General features: G+C 36.9%; 1 protein-coding gene across 1 annotated transcript; it reads right to left on the bottom strand.

Moving 5' to 3' along the window:
• Positions 1-10,167: 10,167 nt before the first annotated feature.
• LOC110174820 (protein DVR-1) lies at positions 10,168-17,023 on the bottom strand. Its single transcript, XM_020940931.2, has 2 exons — positions 16,716-17,023; positions 10,168-12,016 (listed from the first exon to the last, which is right to left on the bottom strand). The coding sequence occupies exons 1-2, from the start codon at positions 17,008-17,010 to the stop codon at positions 11,283-11,285; spliced, it is 1,029 nt and encodes a 342-aa protein (XP_020796590.1). The 5' UTR covers positions 17,011-17,023; the 3' UTR covers positions 10,168-11,282.
• Positions 17,024-17,665: the final 642 nt, after the last annotated feature.

Raw genomic sequence — 17,665 nt, 5'->3', positions numbered from 1 at the left:
ATTGTTTATTGTGTGTATTGTGTAGTGTATTATTGTAGTGTTATTGTAGTGTGTTATTGTAGTGTAGTGTATTATTGTAGTGTGTATTGTATTGTGTGTAGTGTTATTGTAGTGTATTATTATTGTAGTGTATTATTGTAGTGTATTATTGTAGTGTATTGTTGTAGTGTGTATTGTAGTGTATTATTGTATGTATTATTGTAGTGTATTATTGTAGTGTTTATTGTAGTGTATTTTGTGTTTAGTGTGTTATTGTAGTGTATTATTGTAGTGTTTATTGTATTGTAGTATTATTGTAGTGTATTATTGTAGTGTATTATTGTAGTGTATTATTGTAGTGTATTGTTGTAGTGTGTCATTGTAGTGTATTCAGTAGTGTGTAGTGTTATTGTAGTGTATTATTGTAGTGTATTATTGTATTAGTGTAGTGTATTGTGTCATTGTAGTGTATTATTGTATTGTAGTGTATTATTGTTGTAGTGTATTATTGTAGTGTATTATTTGTGTGTATGTAGTGTGTTATTGTAGTGTGTTATTGTTGTTTATTTGTAGTGTATTGTAGTGTATTATTGTAGTGTATTATTGTAGTGTGTTATTGTAATGTGTATTGTAGTGTGTTATTGTAGTGTATTGTTGTTGTGTATGATTGTAGTGTATTGTTGTAGTGTGTTATTGTAGTGTATTATTGTAGTGTATTGTTGCAGTGTATTGTTGTAGTGTGTCATTGTAGTGTATTATTGTAGTGTATTATTGTAGTGTATTATTGTAGTGTATTGTTGCAGTGTATTATTGTAGTGTATTATTGTAGTGTATTATTGTAGTGTGTTATTGTAGTGTATTATTGTACTGTATTATTTTAATGTACGATTGTAGTGTAATATTGTTGTGTATTATTGTAGTGTGTTATTGTAGTGTGTTATTGTATTGTATTATTGTAGTGTATTATTGTAGTGTATTATTGTAGTGTATTATTGTAGTGTGTTATTGTAGGATATTACTGTAGTGTGTTATTGTAGTGTATTGTTGTAGTGTATTATTGTAGTGTATTATTGTAGTGTGTTATTGTAGTGTATTATTGTAGTGTATTATTGTAGTGTATTGTTGTAGCATGTTATTGTAGTGTATCATTGTAGTGTGTTATTGTAGTGTATCATTGTATCATTGTATCATTGTAGTGTATTATTGTAGTGTATTGTTGTAGTGTATCATTGTAGTGTATTGTTGTTGTGTATTGTTGTAGTGTGTTATTGTAGTGTATTGTTGTTGTGTATGATTGTAGTGTATTGTTGTAGCGTGTTATTGTAGTGTATCATTGTAGTGTGTTATTGTAGTGTATCATTGTAGTGTATTATTGTAGTGTGTTATTGTAGTGTATTGTTGTAGTGTATTGTTGTAGTGTATTATTGTAGTGTGTTATTGTAGTGTATCATTGTAGTGTGTTATTGTAGTGTATTATTGTAGGGTATTGTTGTAGTGTATTATTGTAGTGTATTATTGTAGGGTATTGTTGTTGTGTATTATTGTAGTGTGTTATTGTAGTGTATTGTTGTAGTGTATGATTGTAGTGTATTATTGTAGTGTATTATTGTATTGTATTGTAGTGTATTATTGTAGTGTATTATTGTAGTGTCTATCCTTTAATGGGATATATGAGTGTATGGCTACACCCACAGCAAATAGTCAGATCATCACCATTGATCCGTGAGCGTGTGCGAGTGACGCTAACAGAGATAATGCATGTGTGTGCTGGCCTCCTCATTGATATATTGACACAGTCCCGAGAGTGACACTTTCCAATCATCCGTAAATACATGAAATGAGCTCCAGCTCATGAAATACATTAACTTTGTTTGATGATAATGACTCAATTATGCTTATTATTGTCTAGATGCTATAAATAAATGATCCTGTGATGTCATTGTTTCCTGTGTCTGCTGGGTCACCACACGCTGTCTCCCTGTGCTGTCATTAGAATATTGATAGTGTATGTAGTTATATTCACATTAGCTCACATACATAGAACATGTATACACATTTATACATTTGATTTGATTTATACTTTATGTCAAGTCCAGCGAAAACTAAATATGAACAATCCCAATTGTCTGTTGGAGCCTAAACCCAGTTTTGTAACTTTTTTATTTTTATTTTTTTTCATTACTGAGATAATTATTCTTTTGTTTGACTTAATATTTACTTCAAATGCATGATTTTTGGTAGTTTTGGTCATTCTTTATATTTAACATGATTATTTGTTGATTATATGTTTAAAAATAATTTGATCTGTTTACATTTTTCTTTCAGTTAATTATTGCTAAAGTTCATCGTGAGTTTACTTATGTAATGTTTATTTTTTGTATTATTTTGTGGCCTTGTTTAAGGTGAGTGCAGGTGCATCATGGGAGTGGAGTGGAACAGTTTTTTGACCTCCTGTCACTTTACCTGTTAAAGTTGTTTTTGTATGTTTTGTTTGTCCTCAGTTATGTGAATAGTGCAGAGTTTGAACTGCACTTGGATCGTTCTCTGTGGATTCTTTCACTTTTGACACGTTTTAAAAGGTGGAACAATGAGCACAGAACATCAGTCAGGCTTCACAAATGTTTGGACCTTACATCATCATCTATGAAACCACAAAATGTAAATAAATCAACATTACAATTGTTATCGATAAAAAGATGAATGGATTTAAACATGTTTACTTCACATGTGAGGGCACAGATCTGTGAAATATTAAAGAACCAAAACAGCTTTCAAATCCTCCTGACTGCAATACTAACATTTCAAAGTTCATTTTTTAAGGAAAAGTCTTGATACTCAATATTGGTTTTGATACACAAAGATAATAAAAGATGACAGTATTGATTATCTGTTGAAATGAGTATGTAGGTCTGTGTTTTGGTTTGTGTTGATGAGTACAGTTCTCTCAAAAGTGCATTGTGAATTGAATCATGATTTAAGTTCTATTCAAAAGACATATTTTGTTTCACATTGTTTTGGCAACAGTCCATTTTTATCATTCTGAAAACTGTGGACTTTGAAAATCATGCATTCTCATTGTGAGAGGGGATTCTTCTCCACAGATCTGATCTGTAACTTGGCCTGGTGGTGTTTTCTTGTTCCTATGAAGATAGAGAGTTTAATGCCACACTGTGGAACATTCAAAGCTAAGTAATCACATCTCCAAGACACGCAGGTGACAGCAAAAACCTTTTTACTCAGTGCATTTTGATACAATTACAATATCTGTCAGAAAATCCACCATCATGTTTCTCCATGCAAATGTTTCCTCTGCTTGTTTTTGGAGGAATGATCAGCAGTTACCATGGAGACTCAATCCACATAAGTCAAGAAAAACACTTCATCAGGAGTCTGTGATCAATACAAGGTCCTGTTTAGTTGTTTGATTTTCAAATAAAAAGGTGAGAGGGACTTAATGAAAAACTGTTGATGTTTGAGACTGTCATGTTCTTTGAGAGGGGCGTGTTTAAAGCACAAATCATCTCCTCTCTTGTAGCTCCTGCTAAACCAGATCTTTCTGGTCAGATTGTGATAAAAGAAAGATCAGATTAAAATCTAACTTGAGTAACAGAGCTTCAAACAGAGCAGTGCCTACAGTTAGCATCACACCCCCAGGGCAGGTTGATGAATCAAATGCAAACTGTTTTTGTGCCAGTGTTTTGGTGCTGGAGCTGTAAAAGCCTGGTGTTGTTTGAGGAGGGAGTTGAAGGCTGGGGCGGTTAGTGCCTGTTGGCCTCTGACACTGGGAGATGCTTCCTTTAACAATGCCTGTGTCTTGTTTGCTGGGTCACATGCTCTTTATATAAGGCTGCATGGGGGGCCGCTGCCGATGCGCGTTTATCACAAGAACTCTGGCTCCATCCAAAAGCCCCAGAGCCAGAGACTTGTCCAGAGGGACACATCAGAGGACAGGGAGTGCTGGGAATACAGGGAGGAGGCTCGTGTGGTGTTTATGTAATGGAGACTCACAGTTTTCTCATGCATGGGGCTTGTGTTGAAAGGTCTTAGGTTATCCACTTTTCAGTTAGAAGTGTGTAATGGTGGTTTCCTCATTAAAACAGATCTGGAACTGTGTTTTGTTTTATTCATATTTGTCAAATTTTGGATATTTAAAGGCTCCATGATACAATACTATTTTCTGTTCTATGTTATAATGTGTTTTATTTCATTCACTCATGTTGGACACACAAATCCTGCATAGAAAAACAGAAAACATTCTGTTCCACTTTGTGATGTCATGTAGTGATACAGGAATCGTTGCACTGTGTTTTTAAACTCAATACACCTTCATTAGAATCATTTGGATAATTTCATCCCTGTAACTGCCAATCTCTACTGAACAAAATATAAACTGTAGCTGTTAATGTGAAAACTGCTGCTTCATGACATCACAAGGTGGAACAGAGCATTTTGAGCTTTGGACATGTAAAGAGACTAATAATGCAGTGTTACTGAAACTGAAATGTATGAATGAAACCAAATACAGCTCCAGTTGTGTTTCTGATGAGGAAACATCATCATGTCTCACAAGAGACATTTTTGTATAATATTGAACCTTTAAAGATTCTCATAGAAGGTCAAACATCTCATCCATGAGATGTTAAAGACCTTGTACACTGAAAAAAAAAGGTCACTGGATTTGCGTTAAAAAGTTATGGAAAGCGGTTGCACGCAATAAAATTATGTTTAGGCTTTGAAACTTATTTTGATCCCTTCTACGCATATTTTTCTAGAACATGAACATCACTTTTTTCATGTTGATGAAATCTGATCAAATCATGCTGAATATACATATTAATCTTATGTTACCTTATCGTGAAATGTATAAGTATGTATCATTTAATTTAATTGATCTAATTCTGTACAATAATACAAAAACAGTCTTTAGTTTTCCACAGTTCTGTATTGTCTTAAACAGAATCAAACACACAGAGAGCACAAGTACAGAGAGACACAGTTTGGAGCTGGACAGTGTGAAGATTTATTCCAGTGAAGAAGCTCTGGTCTCTGCCTGTGGACACAGAATAACACATGATGATTACATGATGATGATCTACTCTGTTGTACATGTTTAAATACACTTAAAGCACTTATTACGACAATAATGGACCAGAACAGAATCACAAGAACATTAGAACTGTATCTGCAGAAACAAAACTCACCATGTTCTGCTTTTCTTCCTCTAAACGCAGTAACAGGTAGGGCATCTGGTATAAAGTCTCCTAGTGCCACATCACCTTGTACAAGTACGATAAGTTCAATAGGAAGTTCATTTTGAAAAATTTGTTTAAAATCATTTTAGTTGAGTTATTTACTTTGTTCATCTGTGCTCTGTGTTTTGTTGGTTCTCAAACATCTTCCTTTTTCCTGAAACATCAGCTATCACATTCATGAACTTCCCCACAGCTCCAGCAGAGCTCTGGACGTCACTCTGTGTTTGTAGACGACTCTGGAACAAACACATTCAAATCTTAGTTCAACTGTCACACTTTTGTAGATGGACAGTCAAATACAATGTGTTTCATGGAAACAGTCCTTACATTAACTCTAATTTCAAATAAAACACCACAAACATGTTTTAACAATGACGTCATTCTAGGCCAGAGAAACATATAAAATCTTTGAAAAGTCTCACCTCCAGATCAGCTCTCATAATCCTCCTGCTCCACACTGTGTGTCCTCTGCTCTTGTATCTGTCCTGTGTCCTGTTACATTTGAATTTTCCCTCCAAAAGTTTTGATGAGGAGAATTCCAGAGGGAGGAGCCTCACCAGAAATTATAATAAAGTCATGTTTCCTCAACCTGATTAAAACATGCAGGTCTAACATCGACCACAATCAAGTGACCTTTGTAAGATTTAAACATGCTTTACAGAGAATCATAAAAAAGTCATGTTATTGTTGTAAATTTTTTTTTTGCAATTTGAGCAACCCCTCTCGGACCATTTTTTCAGTGTATGTGTGTGTGTGTGTGTGTGTGTCTGAGCAGCTCTGGAGTGTACTCTGGAGTCTGCTGTGTACAGTCAGCATCTGATTATGAAGTGTTGTACTGTCTGAATATCAGGAAGTGTGCATTAGCATGCTTGCTGAAAAAACAACTTGTTCCCAAGTTCCCAAAATCACTATATCTCAATTTTTATTTTCATTTTCATTTCCACATTTGGTTATTTGGTTATTTGGTTCTTTGTTATTAGCTCCTTCTGTTTTTCTCCTGATTTAAACGGCTTTACTCCTGCACAGGCCCACAGAGTCCTTGCGCCCTCTGATCGTCTCATTTATTCATGAATACATTTCTGTATTTACAAAAGATGAAGGATTCTTGTCCCACTGTAATTTGAGAAAAGACATGTTTAAGAAACAGCCACAGTGAGTGAGTGGCTCCTGGCTCCAGGCTTCATGTATTCAGTCACAATGATAATCTTTTACTAGTTGGTTCTCTGCTCTCTGCTCTTCCCAAAAGAGTATTTCAGGTTTGAAATTATTACAAATTTCAGCAGCACGTGTCCTGACGAGGACCACTGCACTGGCTCCCTGTGAGTTTCAGGATGGATTTTAAAGTTATTTTATGTTTTTTTAAATGTCTTAATGATCTTGAGTCTTCTTATCTTTCAGAACTGCTTTAACCCTACGAGCCCTCGCAGACCCTGTGCTCCTCAGGACCAAAGAGAACATTCATGTTTTCATGAGCACTCAAGACCCACCTTTTTAGCTTAGCTTTTGATTGAAATTTTATACTTTTACCTGTTTTTATTGTTCATATTTTATTATATTTATTTATTTTAGGCATTAGCTTGAACTCATATTTATAATTTTAGGATTTTTCCAGTGTTTCCTCTGTAGGAGCCTCTGGATGGAAATGTGAGATGGGTTTTAATCAATATAAAGTTATTAAGTTGTTTTTTTTTTTTTTCTATGAAAAGTGCCTCATAAATAAAGTTTGAATGATTGACTGATAGTTAGATGATTCTTTATTGTCTCCGTCACAAAGACAAGGATATTACACACACAAAACATTGTAACATACACTGTCTCATCGAGGCACGACTGTTTTATGGTTTTACTGATAGTTTTCAGAACAGCCATCACCACAAGGATCAGACGGTGTTGGTGTTCCCAGAGTGTCCCCTCAGTTCCCAGGATCCTTCCTCCAAAGACCACACTGGAGCTCTCCTCTGGAGTCTGCTCCCCTGAAGCAGAGCCAAGTGACCTTCACAGCTTCTGGAGTGTGTGGAACGTGACCAGATCAAACGTGAAAAAACACAGTGATTTATTTTATAAAAGGCAGTTTATGCTTAAATAAATAAGCAGTAAAATGCAATAAAAGAAATAAAAGTTGCAGTACACTGTGGGCACTGTGACTTTGGCAAAGCTCTGGTGACATGGATCACTCTGGAGGTTCAGAAGCCGAGGATCCTGACAGAAACATCCGACTGTATGTCACACTCCGAGAGAACAAAACCAGGAAGAGGCTTTGTCATCTGAGCCCGTCTACACTTTGGCTCATAAAATAAAGCCTTGAGTCACACTGACGGTTTATCCTCACAGAGACAGAGGTGTGGTGTTGCTTCAGCACCAGCAGAGGGCCCCACAGAGTCACAGCTCCTCGTGCCCTTCTGTGTGTCAGACTTCTGTGCTCATAATGCACGTGCTCATGTGTTCATGTGTGATATACTCTTATTATCACTGTGTGTTTGGAATTAGACCTACATGTGTTTTTTACATTACACATTTGATCAGATTTCATCTTCTAATCTGAGACGAGTTAAACATGTTCAAATCAAACGTTCCTTTTACTGAGAACAGTAGTAATGCTGGTTTATTCTAAATTACAAATACATTTGGACAGGATGGCCATTGTGATGTTATAATTCGATGTTTTGGTTCTCAAGAGGATTATCCAATCAGAAAGCAGAATGAGCCTCACATGAGTCTCTCATCTGGGTTGTCAGTTTCAGTGTTGAAATCCAGTTGGTTTAAACCTAAAATGTTTCTCTCTCATATGAATGATCACTGCACAACCTCCAGCTCCCACAGCTCCCACAGTCATGATTCAGTGCTAGTGCAGCCACTGCAACTCAGGGAGGCAATTCTGGAGCTTCTGAGCTTCACATGAGGTCTGTCCATAAACTGAGACTAACTATATACATCACATCTACTTCGACCTTCTAGGGGTACACTAAGAAGTAAAGTGAAAAAAATACAGATCAACTCAAAGTCCTGACACTCAACACATGAGACAACAGACAGAGATGTTTTATTGACTGGAGCACCGCTCTCACTCACAGTAGTCGTCATCATCAGGGCAGTAGTTTATTTAATATCCATGGACGGGCTCGGTAATCATATTCTAAATACGTGGTGGTATGAGTTTGGAGTCTTGCACAACAGCATGCTCACTGCACACAGAATTTATGATGACATTAATGGAGAGGTTCAGTGAAGCAGGTTTAATGAGGCCCCTGGAGCTCTAGTACAAAGAGTCACTGTACATCCTGGACTCTGACGGGGCTGGGGCAGGAAGACAACACACACAACTGTGTGATGGAACTTTTAGAATCAAAGTCTGGAATAAAATTATTATAAAATGATTCTGAGTCTATTTTGAGTTTTTAAACTTAATTAGTATGGATTTAGAATTTAAAGTTTTATGACATTAAAGGCGCACAGTGTAACCTTCTAGTTGGGGATCTGCCACCTGCTTGTCTCCATGGAGAGACACAGTTATTGCTTTGACTGAAATGTTCCACAGTGTGACATTAACTGATGTAAAACTATGATAAATATTTACTACGGAGACATTCTATCCCTCCTAACCAAGTAATAATTGGAAAAACATTGTCAACCTGTCAAAACCTCATATTGTCAAAAGAACTTTAAGATACTAAATACTAAAAGTAGTGTGTTTGTGTATTTTCCAGTAGTGGCCCAGCAGTTCCATGGCTCTTTGGTTCACTTTTGTAATACTCATATTTTGGTTAATCCCATGTGTCAGGTTGACAGGTTGAAATTGAGACATCTTGATTTCAAAACTGTGTCCAGATACTTTGAGACCTTCTCTGTCTTGTTGTGGCTGATGTTTGTCTGTCTGAACACACAGGTCTTTAATACTTTATGAGGATGTGAGTCTGACCACTAGTGAATCTCCCTTTTCAGATGTTGTGACAGGTGGATTAGCCAATCAGAGTCAATAAATATGGCAAATATAGTGAAAATTAAAAACAGGAGACTGAAAAACATCTCAGATTTCTGCAGAATCAATGACTGAAGCACTAAACTGTTGATCTGAGGTGAGGGAAATGGGATTTTATTCATAATGATCCATGACCAATGAGCTCCTTTGTTTCACATACGTCAGTGAGAAGAACAAATCTGATTGGATGATTTTGTGGTTGTGGCTTGAGACGTGAAGGAGAGTCACACTGACATCCCTCTGGAAAAGAATACACAAAGATCTCTAAAGATATGGATCTGGATTTGCCAGAGAAGCCTCATGTCTCTGTCCTGAGCTTAGCCATGGTAACAGAAACTGCTCTTGTGGCTACCTGGCTCACACACTGAACAGGTTTTGAAATTTTTATTTTTTTTAACATAATATCATGGGTTTTTAACCAACTAAGAAGTACAGCAAATGTAGAGGATGACCTTCACCGACTCAAACAACAGAGCAGTGTGTAAGTGAACATTTCCAGATATGGCTCCAAAGTTCATCTGGCTCCCCGTGGACACTGTGATGCTCGACTGTAGGACACAGAGGAGGGACACTCTTGTCCTGAGGGCTGTTCCTCCCCTCAAACTGTCCTGACACAAATGTGCTGAGCCCAGCTGACCAGTCCTCCTGTTAAACAGTGTCCAGCTAAACTTGAATTTCCCACTGGACCAGTGAAGTGTCTGTCTATGTGTGGCACACTCGTACACTAACATGGCCAATTTATTTATTGACAAAGAGGTTTTTGTGCCATTCGTTGTAATAAAGTTTGCGGGGCAGTTTGTCCCAGAGTCTGTCCTGAGCTATGTTCTTTAGTGAACTTTCATCAGTTCTGTCCTTGTCCTTGAAGTTTGTGTCAAGGCCACAGCAGCAGGTCAAGATCACACACAGACGATATGTTATCTGCCCACAACACTCCGTCAGCACGCAACAAACAACACTCTATTATCTTATATTATATAATTTATTACACTCATTTTCAACACATATTTTATTGTGAAATGTCACAGTGAGTCACTCTTAAGTTCAGTAAAAAACGTAAAAAAGTATTTACAGTAAAAGCATGTAACATCCAAACAACAGCAACATAAATACAGTTTAAATAAATAATACAAATATCCATGTTTATGCAAGTAACACCATTGAACTAACAAAAAGGAAGGCCTCTGAGGAAACTCAGTAGGCTCTTCATGATTTTCACGCATAAAGACTTTTTGCTGATTTTGAAGGATTTGGACTGGTAATGATCCTCCATTGTTATGGCAACAACACAATTCAAATCTAAATTTTAAAGTATTTGAATATGGAGAGACTTTTCAAATCAGGAAGAAATCATTTGAATATAAAAGCTACAGTACAAACAACCAAAACTGTTTTCTAAAAACTGTTCTCATTTTTAAAAATACCGCTGAAAAGCCCATTATGACAACTCTGGCCTTTAGAACAGATCCTTGTTGAGTGAAAAGAACAGTGCTGTCAAAGTTCATCATATTTCAAAAGCACAGCACTAGGATAAGCATTTACCCATCAACCAACAGGTCACCAGTTCAAAGATCATCATAAAACAAAATCTTAAACGCTCCTATTTTACACAAACTGAACTCCTGCGAGCTTTAAACCATGTTATAATGTTTCCTCCTCAAAAACACACCTGGACTTCTGGAGTTTCATTCACACATGTTTGAGTGACTCTTTTTTATTAGTTTGTCTCCATCTCCAAAGATCAATAATGCTCTGCTCCACCTTGTGATATCATGTAGTGGTAGTTTTCTAGGTAATAGCTCCTTTTATCTTTAGTTCAACAGAGATCAGCAATTCCATGGCTGAACTCATCCTAATGATTCTAGTGAAGGTGTATGGAGTTTAAAAACACAGTGGAGCAGTTCCTGAATTATCACATGACATCACAAGGTGGACCAGAGTGTTTTCTGTTTCTGAGAGAAGAACTTTAAATGTGCAGGGTTTGTGTGTTGTGCTCCAGGTGTGTTTGTGATGAGGAACATTAGAACATAGTAACATGAGCTCTTCATCAAAAACCTGTACAGTTTACACAGGCCACATCAGGCACAGTGACATTTACTGACTATGAGATCTTCAAAAGGTGTTAGTTTAAGTTTCCCATGACTATCATAATGCATCAGCACCATGGGCTGGTAGGCGGCTGGCACACAGCATGGTCTTGAGATGCCCCCTTTGGAGATCTGTGCCAGTCTGGACTTGACCTGGGTGTGCATGCTTGCAGGTCTGTAGTTATGTGGGCACGAACCTTGACAAAAATGCATTGTGTATTCTAACGGCGCCACGACCCAATCTGTCCAACCAATGTCTTTAAAGGAAACCGTCATGGACTGCCGGCAGCACAACTCTCGATCGTCACATTCCTCTTCTTCCTTATTGGAGCGAGTCATTCTTGAAATTGCGTGTTTTTGTGTCAACTTGAGAGAAATATTAAAGTTATAATCAGCTCCTCTATGTCCCACTTCCACCACCAGGGGTCCGCTGTCGTCCCTGATCCACTTTTGCACCTCATCGCTGATGTCCAGTGCCAGCGTTTGCGTCGTGTCTCCACTAGCCCACGTGTGTGTCCATACTGCGTGTCTGGTGGACCTGGAGCCCTGTATGTGAACTTTGACCCTGGCGGCGGCTCTCTGCAGGACTTGTCTGGACATGTAGAGCTGGGCGTGCAGCAGGGACAGCTCCTCTTGGATACTGGGCTTCTCCGTGAACTCTGCCCTGTGCCAGCGAAAGGGACGCCTCCGCAGGTCGAGCCCATGTCCCGCTGGAAGCTTGGAAACTGAAACACAATGAAGAAGAGAGGAACATTTTTTGGCTTAGATTCAGACAAACTTTATTGATGCACAAGAAAAATTACAAAAAAATGAAGAGAACTAAGAAAATAAATGAATGTTTTTCTGTTCGTTTAGAACAATCTGAGAGATGATTTTAAAAAGTCTAACACTGTAGAAGCCTTTAAAAAAAGAGTAGAAAGCCTCATGTTTTTAAGATCGAGAGCTCTGGAATGACTGAATTATGCATTAAAATTTTGTTTGTTTTAATTTACAGTATGTTGAAAGTGAAATTGTAAACTCAAACTTGCTGTTCTTTCGCTGCTTTTCTTTCTTGGAATTCTGGCATTGTTTAACAGGGTTTGGTGTTAAAAGTACTTTTTACTTCAGCCTAAACTCTTTCTGTCATGATCCATGAAGTTGTAATTTATGTTTTATTTAGTTTTGTTTTGTAATGCAAAAGAACCAAATAATCTACTACTACTACTACTACTACTACTATTACTACTACTACTATTACTACTACTACTACTACTACTACTATTACTACTACTACTACTACTACTACTACTACTACTACTACTACTACTACTACTACTACTACTACTACTACTACTACTACTACTACTACTACTACTACTACTACTACTACTACTACTACTACTACTACTACTACTACTACTACTACTACTACTACTACTACTACTACTACTACTACTACTACTACTACTACTACTACTACTACTACTACTACTACTACTACTACTACTACTACTACTACTACTACTACTACTACTACTACTACTACTACTACTACTACTACTACTACTACTACTACTACTACTACTACTACTACTACTACTACTACTACTACTACTACTACTACTACTACTACTACTACTACTACTACTACTACTACTACTACTACTACTACTACTACTACTACTACTAATACTAGTACTACTACTACTACTACTACTACTACTACTACTACTACTACTACTACTTCTACTACTACTACTATTATTACTACTACTACTACTACTACTACTACTACTACTACTACTACTACTACCACTACTGCTACAACTACTACTACTATTACTACTACTACTACTATTACTTCTACTACTATTACTTCTACTACTATTACTGCTACAACTACTACTACTACTACTACTAGTACTACTACTACTACTACTTCTACTACTACTAGTACTACTACTACTACTACTTCTACTACTACTACTATTATTACTACTACTACTACTACTACTACTACTACTACTGCTACAACTACTACTACTATTACTACTACTACTACTACTACTATTACTTCTACTACTATTACTTCTACTGCTACAACTACTACTACTATTACTACTACTACTACTACTACTACTACTTCTACTACTACTACTAGTACTACTACTACTACTGCTACAACTACTACTACTACTACTACTACTACTGCTACAACTACTACTACTACTACTACTACTACTACTACTACTACTACTACTACTACTACTACTACTACTACTACTACTACTACTACTACTACTACTACTACTACTACTACTACTACTAGGGTGATCAAATGTCCCTATTTATCCAGGACTATCCAAGTTTTGAGCCTGTGTCCCGTGTTTCAGCACATTTCAACAGTAAACAGGCAAATATATTTTTCTTTTAGCTTGAAAATGAGCATAAGCTAAAAATAAAAATAATATAATAAGAATAAAATAAGAAAATAAATAAAAATGCATTGAGAGAAGTCTTTCAGATTAAATACTGACACGTGTGAGTGGAGAAAGATGTAAGTGTCTTTTCACATTTTATATGACCGACCATCCCAACCCGGGTGTGTCCCAGTGTTGAAATAGTTGTTTTTGAATGTCCGGGCACCCTAGATTTATGTCCTAGTATCAGAGAGGAGGGAGAAGTATTTTGCCCTATCTGAGCCTTCTCATATTATTAACATGATAATGTGTGGAACAAATAAATGTGGCGGGAGTCAGGTAAACATCACAAGTGTAGTATTGTATTGACGTTAGAAATGATGGAACACTTTTTTAAAATGTGCCAAGTCATATCTTAGATTAGATTAGATTTTATTATCATTGTAAAAAAAAAAATAAATACAATGATACTTCGAAAGAGCAAAGCAGCAGCAGCAGTATCTGAAATGGATTTATGAAAATATCTGTTGTTGACACTGGAAAAAAGTAAATGAGAAATAAAAATACATAAAAACATAAACTCATTTAAACTAACTCAAAACTTAAAACTAACTTGAAGACCTGCAGAAATGTGATGTGTTTTTTCTTTGTTTTGCCAACTCTCAGTTGCACTTTCAGATCCTTTTTGCAGTGAAGAGGCCTGTGCCAAATAACTAAAGTGGCAAAGTGGTTACAGCGCTCACCCATCTACATGAACACTGATGGTTCTGTCTCTGTCTACCAGGTGTCTACTGGCAAGACACTTCACCCACTTTATTTAGGCTCAGTACGGATGGAGTCTGTGAGTGGATGGTGGATGGTGGATGGTGGTGGCAGGCTCTACCCCAGGGCAGCTGTGGCTACACAAGTACAGCTTGTACCAGTGTGAGTGATATAAATAATCTTTAGGAACATACTGTATGAGTATCTTAAGAGTCTTATAACTCAAAATTGACTCTTGAGCTTTAAACCATGTTGTTTCCTCCTCAAAAACACCAGGAGTTGTGTTTTCTTTCACACATGTTTAAGTAGCATTTTATTATTAGTCTGTCAGATCCCCAGAGCTCAAAATGATCTGTTCCACCTTGTGATGTCATGAAGACGTAGTTTTCAAATTAAAGGGACGGTTCAGACGGTTGGACATAGGGCCTCATTTCTTAGTGATCCAGAGTGTTGGAGACGTGTGGAGACACTTTTTGAAATCTTCCATCCAGTCCTTGTATTTGCAGAGGTCACTGGTGTTAGACTAGTGCACATCAATGGTCATAGTTCACCTGCCACTAAAAACAGTCTTACCCACTCCACAAAACACCCCAAACAAATCTATTATTACACCAGACTGTCCATGTGCATGTCTGTGTTGATAGAATAATTGTAGAAGTAAAACCAACTTTACATTTGAAGGATTTATGCAGTGAGTTGTTCTTCCTGATAGAAAGCTCAACAGTGGCAGACTGATATATAAGAAAATAATCCCTCAACATGAGAAGATTCATGTGATACAAGGTTAGTTTTATTTCACATGTCATTTGGGAATGTTTGTGTTGATAGAATAATGTTTGAAATAAAACTAACCTTGTATCACATGAATCTTCTCATGTTGAGGGACTATTTTCTCATGCACTAGTCTAACACCAGTGACCTCTGCAAATACAAGGACTGGATGGAATATTTTAAAAAGTGTCTCCACACGTCTCCAACACTCTGACTCTTTAAGAAATGAGGCCCTATGTCCCTTTAACAGCTGCATTTGACCTTTTGTTCAGTAGAGACTGACACTTCTGAAATGATCCAACTGATTGTCGTGAATGTGCCTGGAGTTTAAAAACACAGTGAAGTACTTCCTGTATCACCACATGACATCACAAGGTGTTTACTGTTTGAAAAAAGAACTCAACTTAAATATGCAGGATTGGTGTGTGAATGAAACAAAACACAACTGTGTGTTTGTGATGAGGAAACATGTATTACAATATAACAAAGATCAGAAAACAGAATAATTTGGGCCATTTAGTCTGATACAACTGTTCATCCAACTTTCATCTGTCATTTTTGGAGTTTTATCTCGATATTCATCAGTGATCACAACACGACGGGTGAGTTACGTGAACACAGAGATGGCGTCACTTTAAGCGCTGATGGAATGTTTGCTTTATTCACACAGTCTTTGAACCTTTCTATTTGCAAAAGATCCACAAACAAACAGAAGTCGCTGGTATGATCACAGAGCGGAGATTCAGTTATTTATAGAGATGATACAGCAACTAGGACAAAAGCTCAAGTGGGCACGTCTATCAGATGAATGTCATCCAAAAAATAATATCATACCACTTCATATGGCAAACAGAAACTGGACTTGAAATAACAAATACTAAGAAGCTGGATTTAAGTTTGATCAATGTAACGTAATGTTACTTCATGTTATTTCAATTTTACTTTGTGTTATTTTATTCAAATGTAGATCAACTTTACAACTTCTCAGTACATATGTGATGCTCTTTTATGTCATTCACGTGTTTCATTTTAATTAATTAATTTTTATTTTTTATTTTTTTAAGGCAGGATAGGAGTTAGGAGATAGGAGTTCAATGTGGATCAATATTAAAACCAACTTCTCAGAACATGTGTGATCCTGTTTTTTTGTAAAGCATTCATGTGTCACTGTAATTCTGTTTTCATTTAATTTGACTTAATTTTATCTTTATTTTATGGCAAGATGTTGTTAAAATGTGGATCAAATTCAAAACCAACTTTCTCATTACTTGTTGTGTGACAGAGTTTTGTAGCTTTTGTCCTGTTTGCGTTTCATCTCTTTAAACAACATGAAGCTCCACTTTGTTTTTTAACAGATTTTTAGTGGACAGCCCTACTGAAACAACTACTACCACCACCACTACTACTTCTACTTTTACTAATACCACTACTGCAAACTGCTACTACTAAAACTACTTGTACTGTTCCTATTGTATGAAAAACTTCATCTTACCTCTGTGTGGCAGGAGCAGAGTGGACATCCCATTACTCCGATTCATATTCAGCCCTAGTTCGGTGAGTTTCTCCTGGTAAAGTCTCTCCATCTCCCTCAGCTCTGTTTGGGAGGCCTTCTTGTGGACCACCGGGGGCTTCTCTATGCCCAGAGAGCTCAAGATCCCGGTTTTCACAGCATCCAGGAGCAGCCCCCTGTCCATAGCTCCCTCCGCCTCTTCTTCCTGGGCTGTTTGAGCTGTACACAGGCAGATCAGGGCTAAGGTAAGTGCAGCAGGGTGGTGTAGTTTGGACATGTTGAGTCTCCCGGGTGCTCAGACCAGGTTTATGAATGAAATAGTTCACGTGCCTTTATTTATACTGAGGATCCCATGCCACACCCAGGCAGCTTAGTCAGGTGAGTCAGCTAACTTTAGAAAAATCTGACACCGGGCTAAGTGAGGGGATTTCACACTATCTTATGTAAAATAGACTTTTGGTATCTGTTCGCAAAGTTATAATGACATTCCTCAATCATTAACTCACTCAAATTTAATTTCAACTGAATCATGTTTGTGTGGATAAGTCTGTATTGTTCTGGATTGCTCAGAAAATTCCTGTTTTCACCTACCCCCTATCTCCGCCCACACTATTGTATTTACTAGTGATTGTTCAAAAATGAATTTATTCATTCCAACATGTAGGGTTCAAAAAGTCAGTCATTTTTCAAGTGTAAAAACCTGTAACTAAAATGTGCTGCCTGTTCTGATGAAACTGTAAATGTAATATGTGTTTAGGTGAAGAAAATGTTTGTACTTCAGTGTGTAAAATAATGAAATTAAATGAGTATCTGTAATCTGAACAGGTGGTGTTTTTGTCTAAGAAGTCCAGAGAGTACGTTGATTATTTTCTGTCAGTGTTTTTCCTGGTGCTTTTCCAGTACATTTCCTTAGGGCGCAGACAGTTGGAGAG

The sequence above is a fragment of the Boleophthalmus pectinirostris genome, unplaced genomic scaffold (genome assembly GCF_026225935.1).
Source record: "Boleophthalmus pectinirostris isolate CB_2022bp ecotype Guang Dong unplaced genomic scaffold, ASM2622593v1 HiC_scaffold_16, whole genome shotgun sequence".
Lineage (NCBI taxonomy): Eukaryota > Metazoa > Chordata > Actinopteri > Gobiiformes > Gobiidae > Boleophthalmus > Boleophthalmus pectinirostris.
Note: the sequence above shows the minus strand (reverse complement) of the source record. Positions and strands in the feature narration are given on the sequence as shown.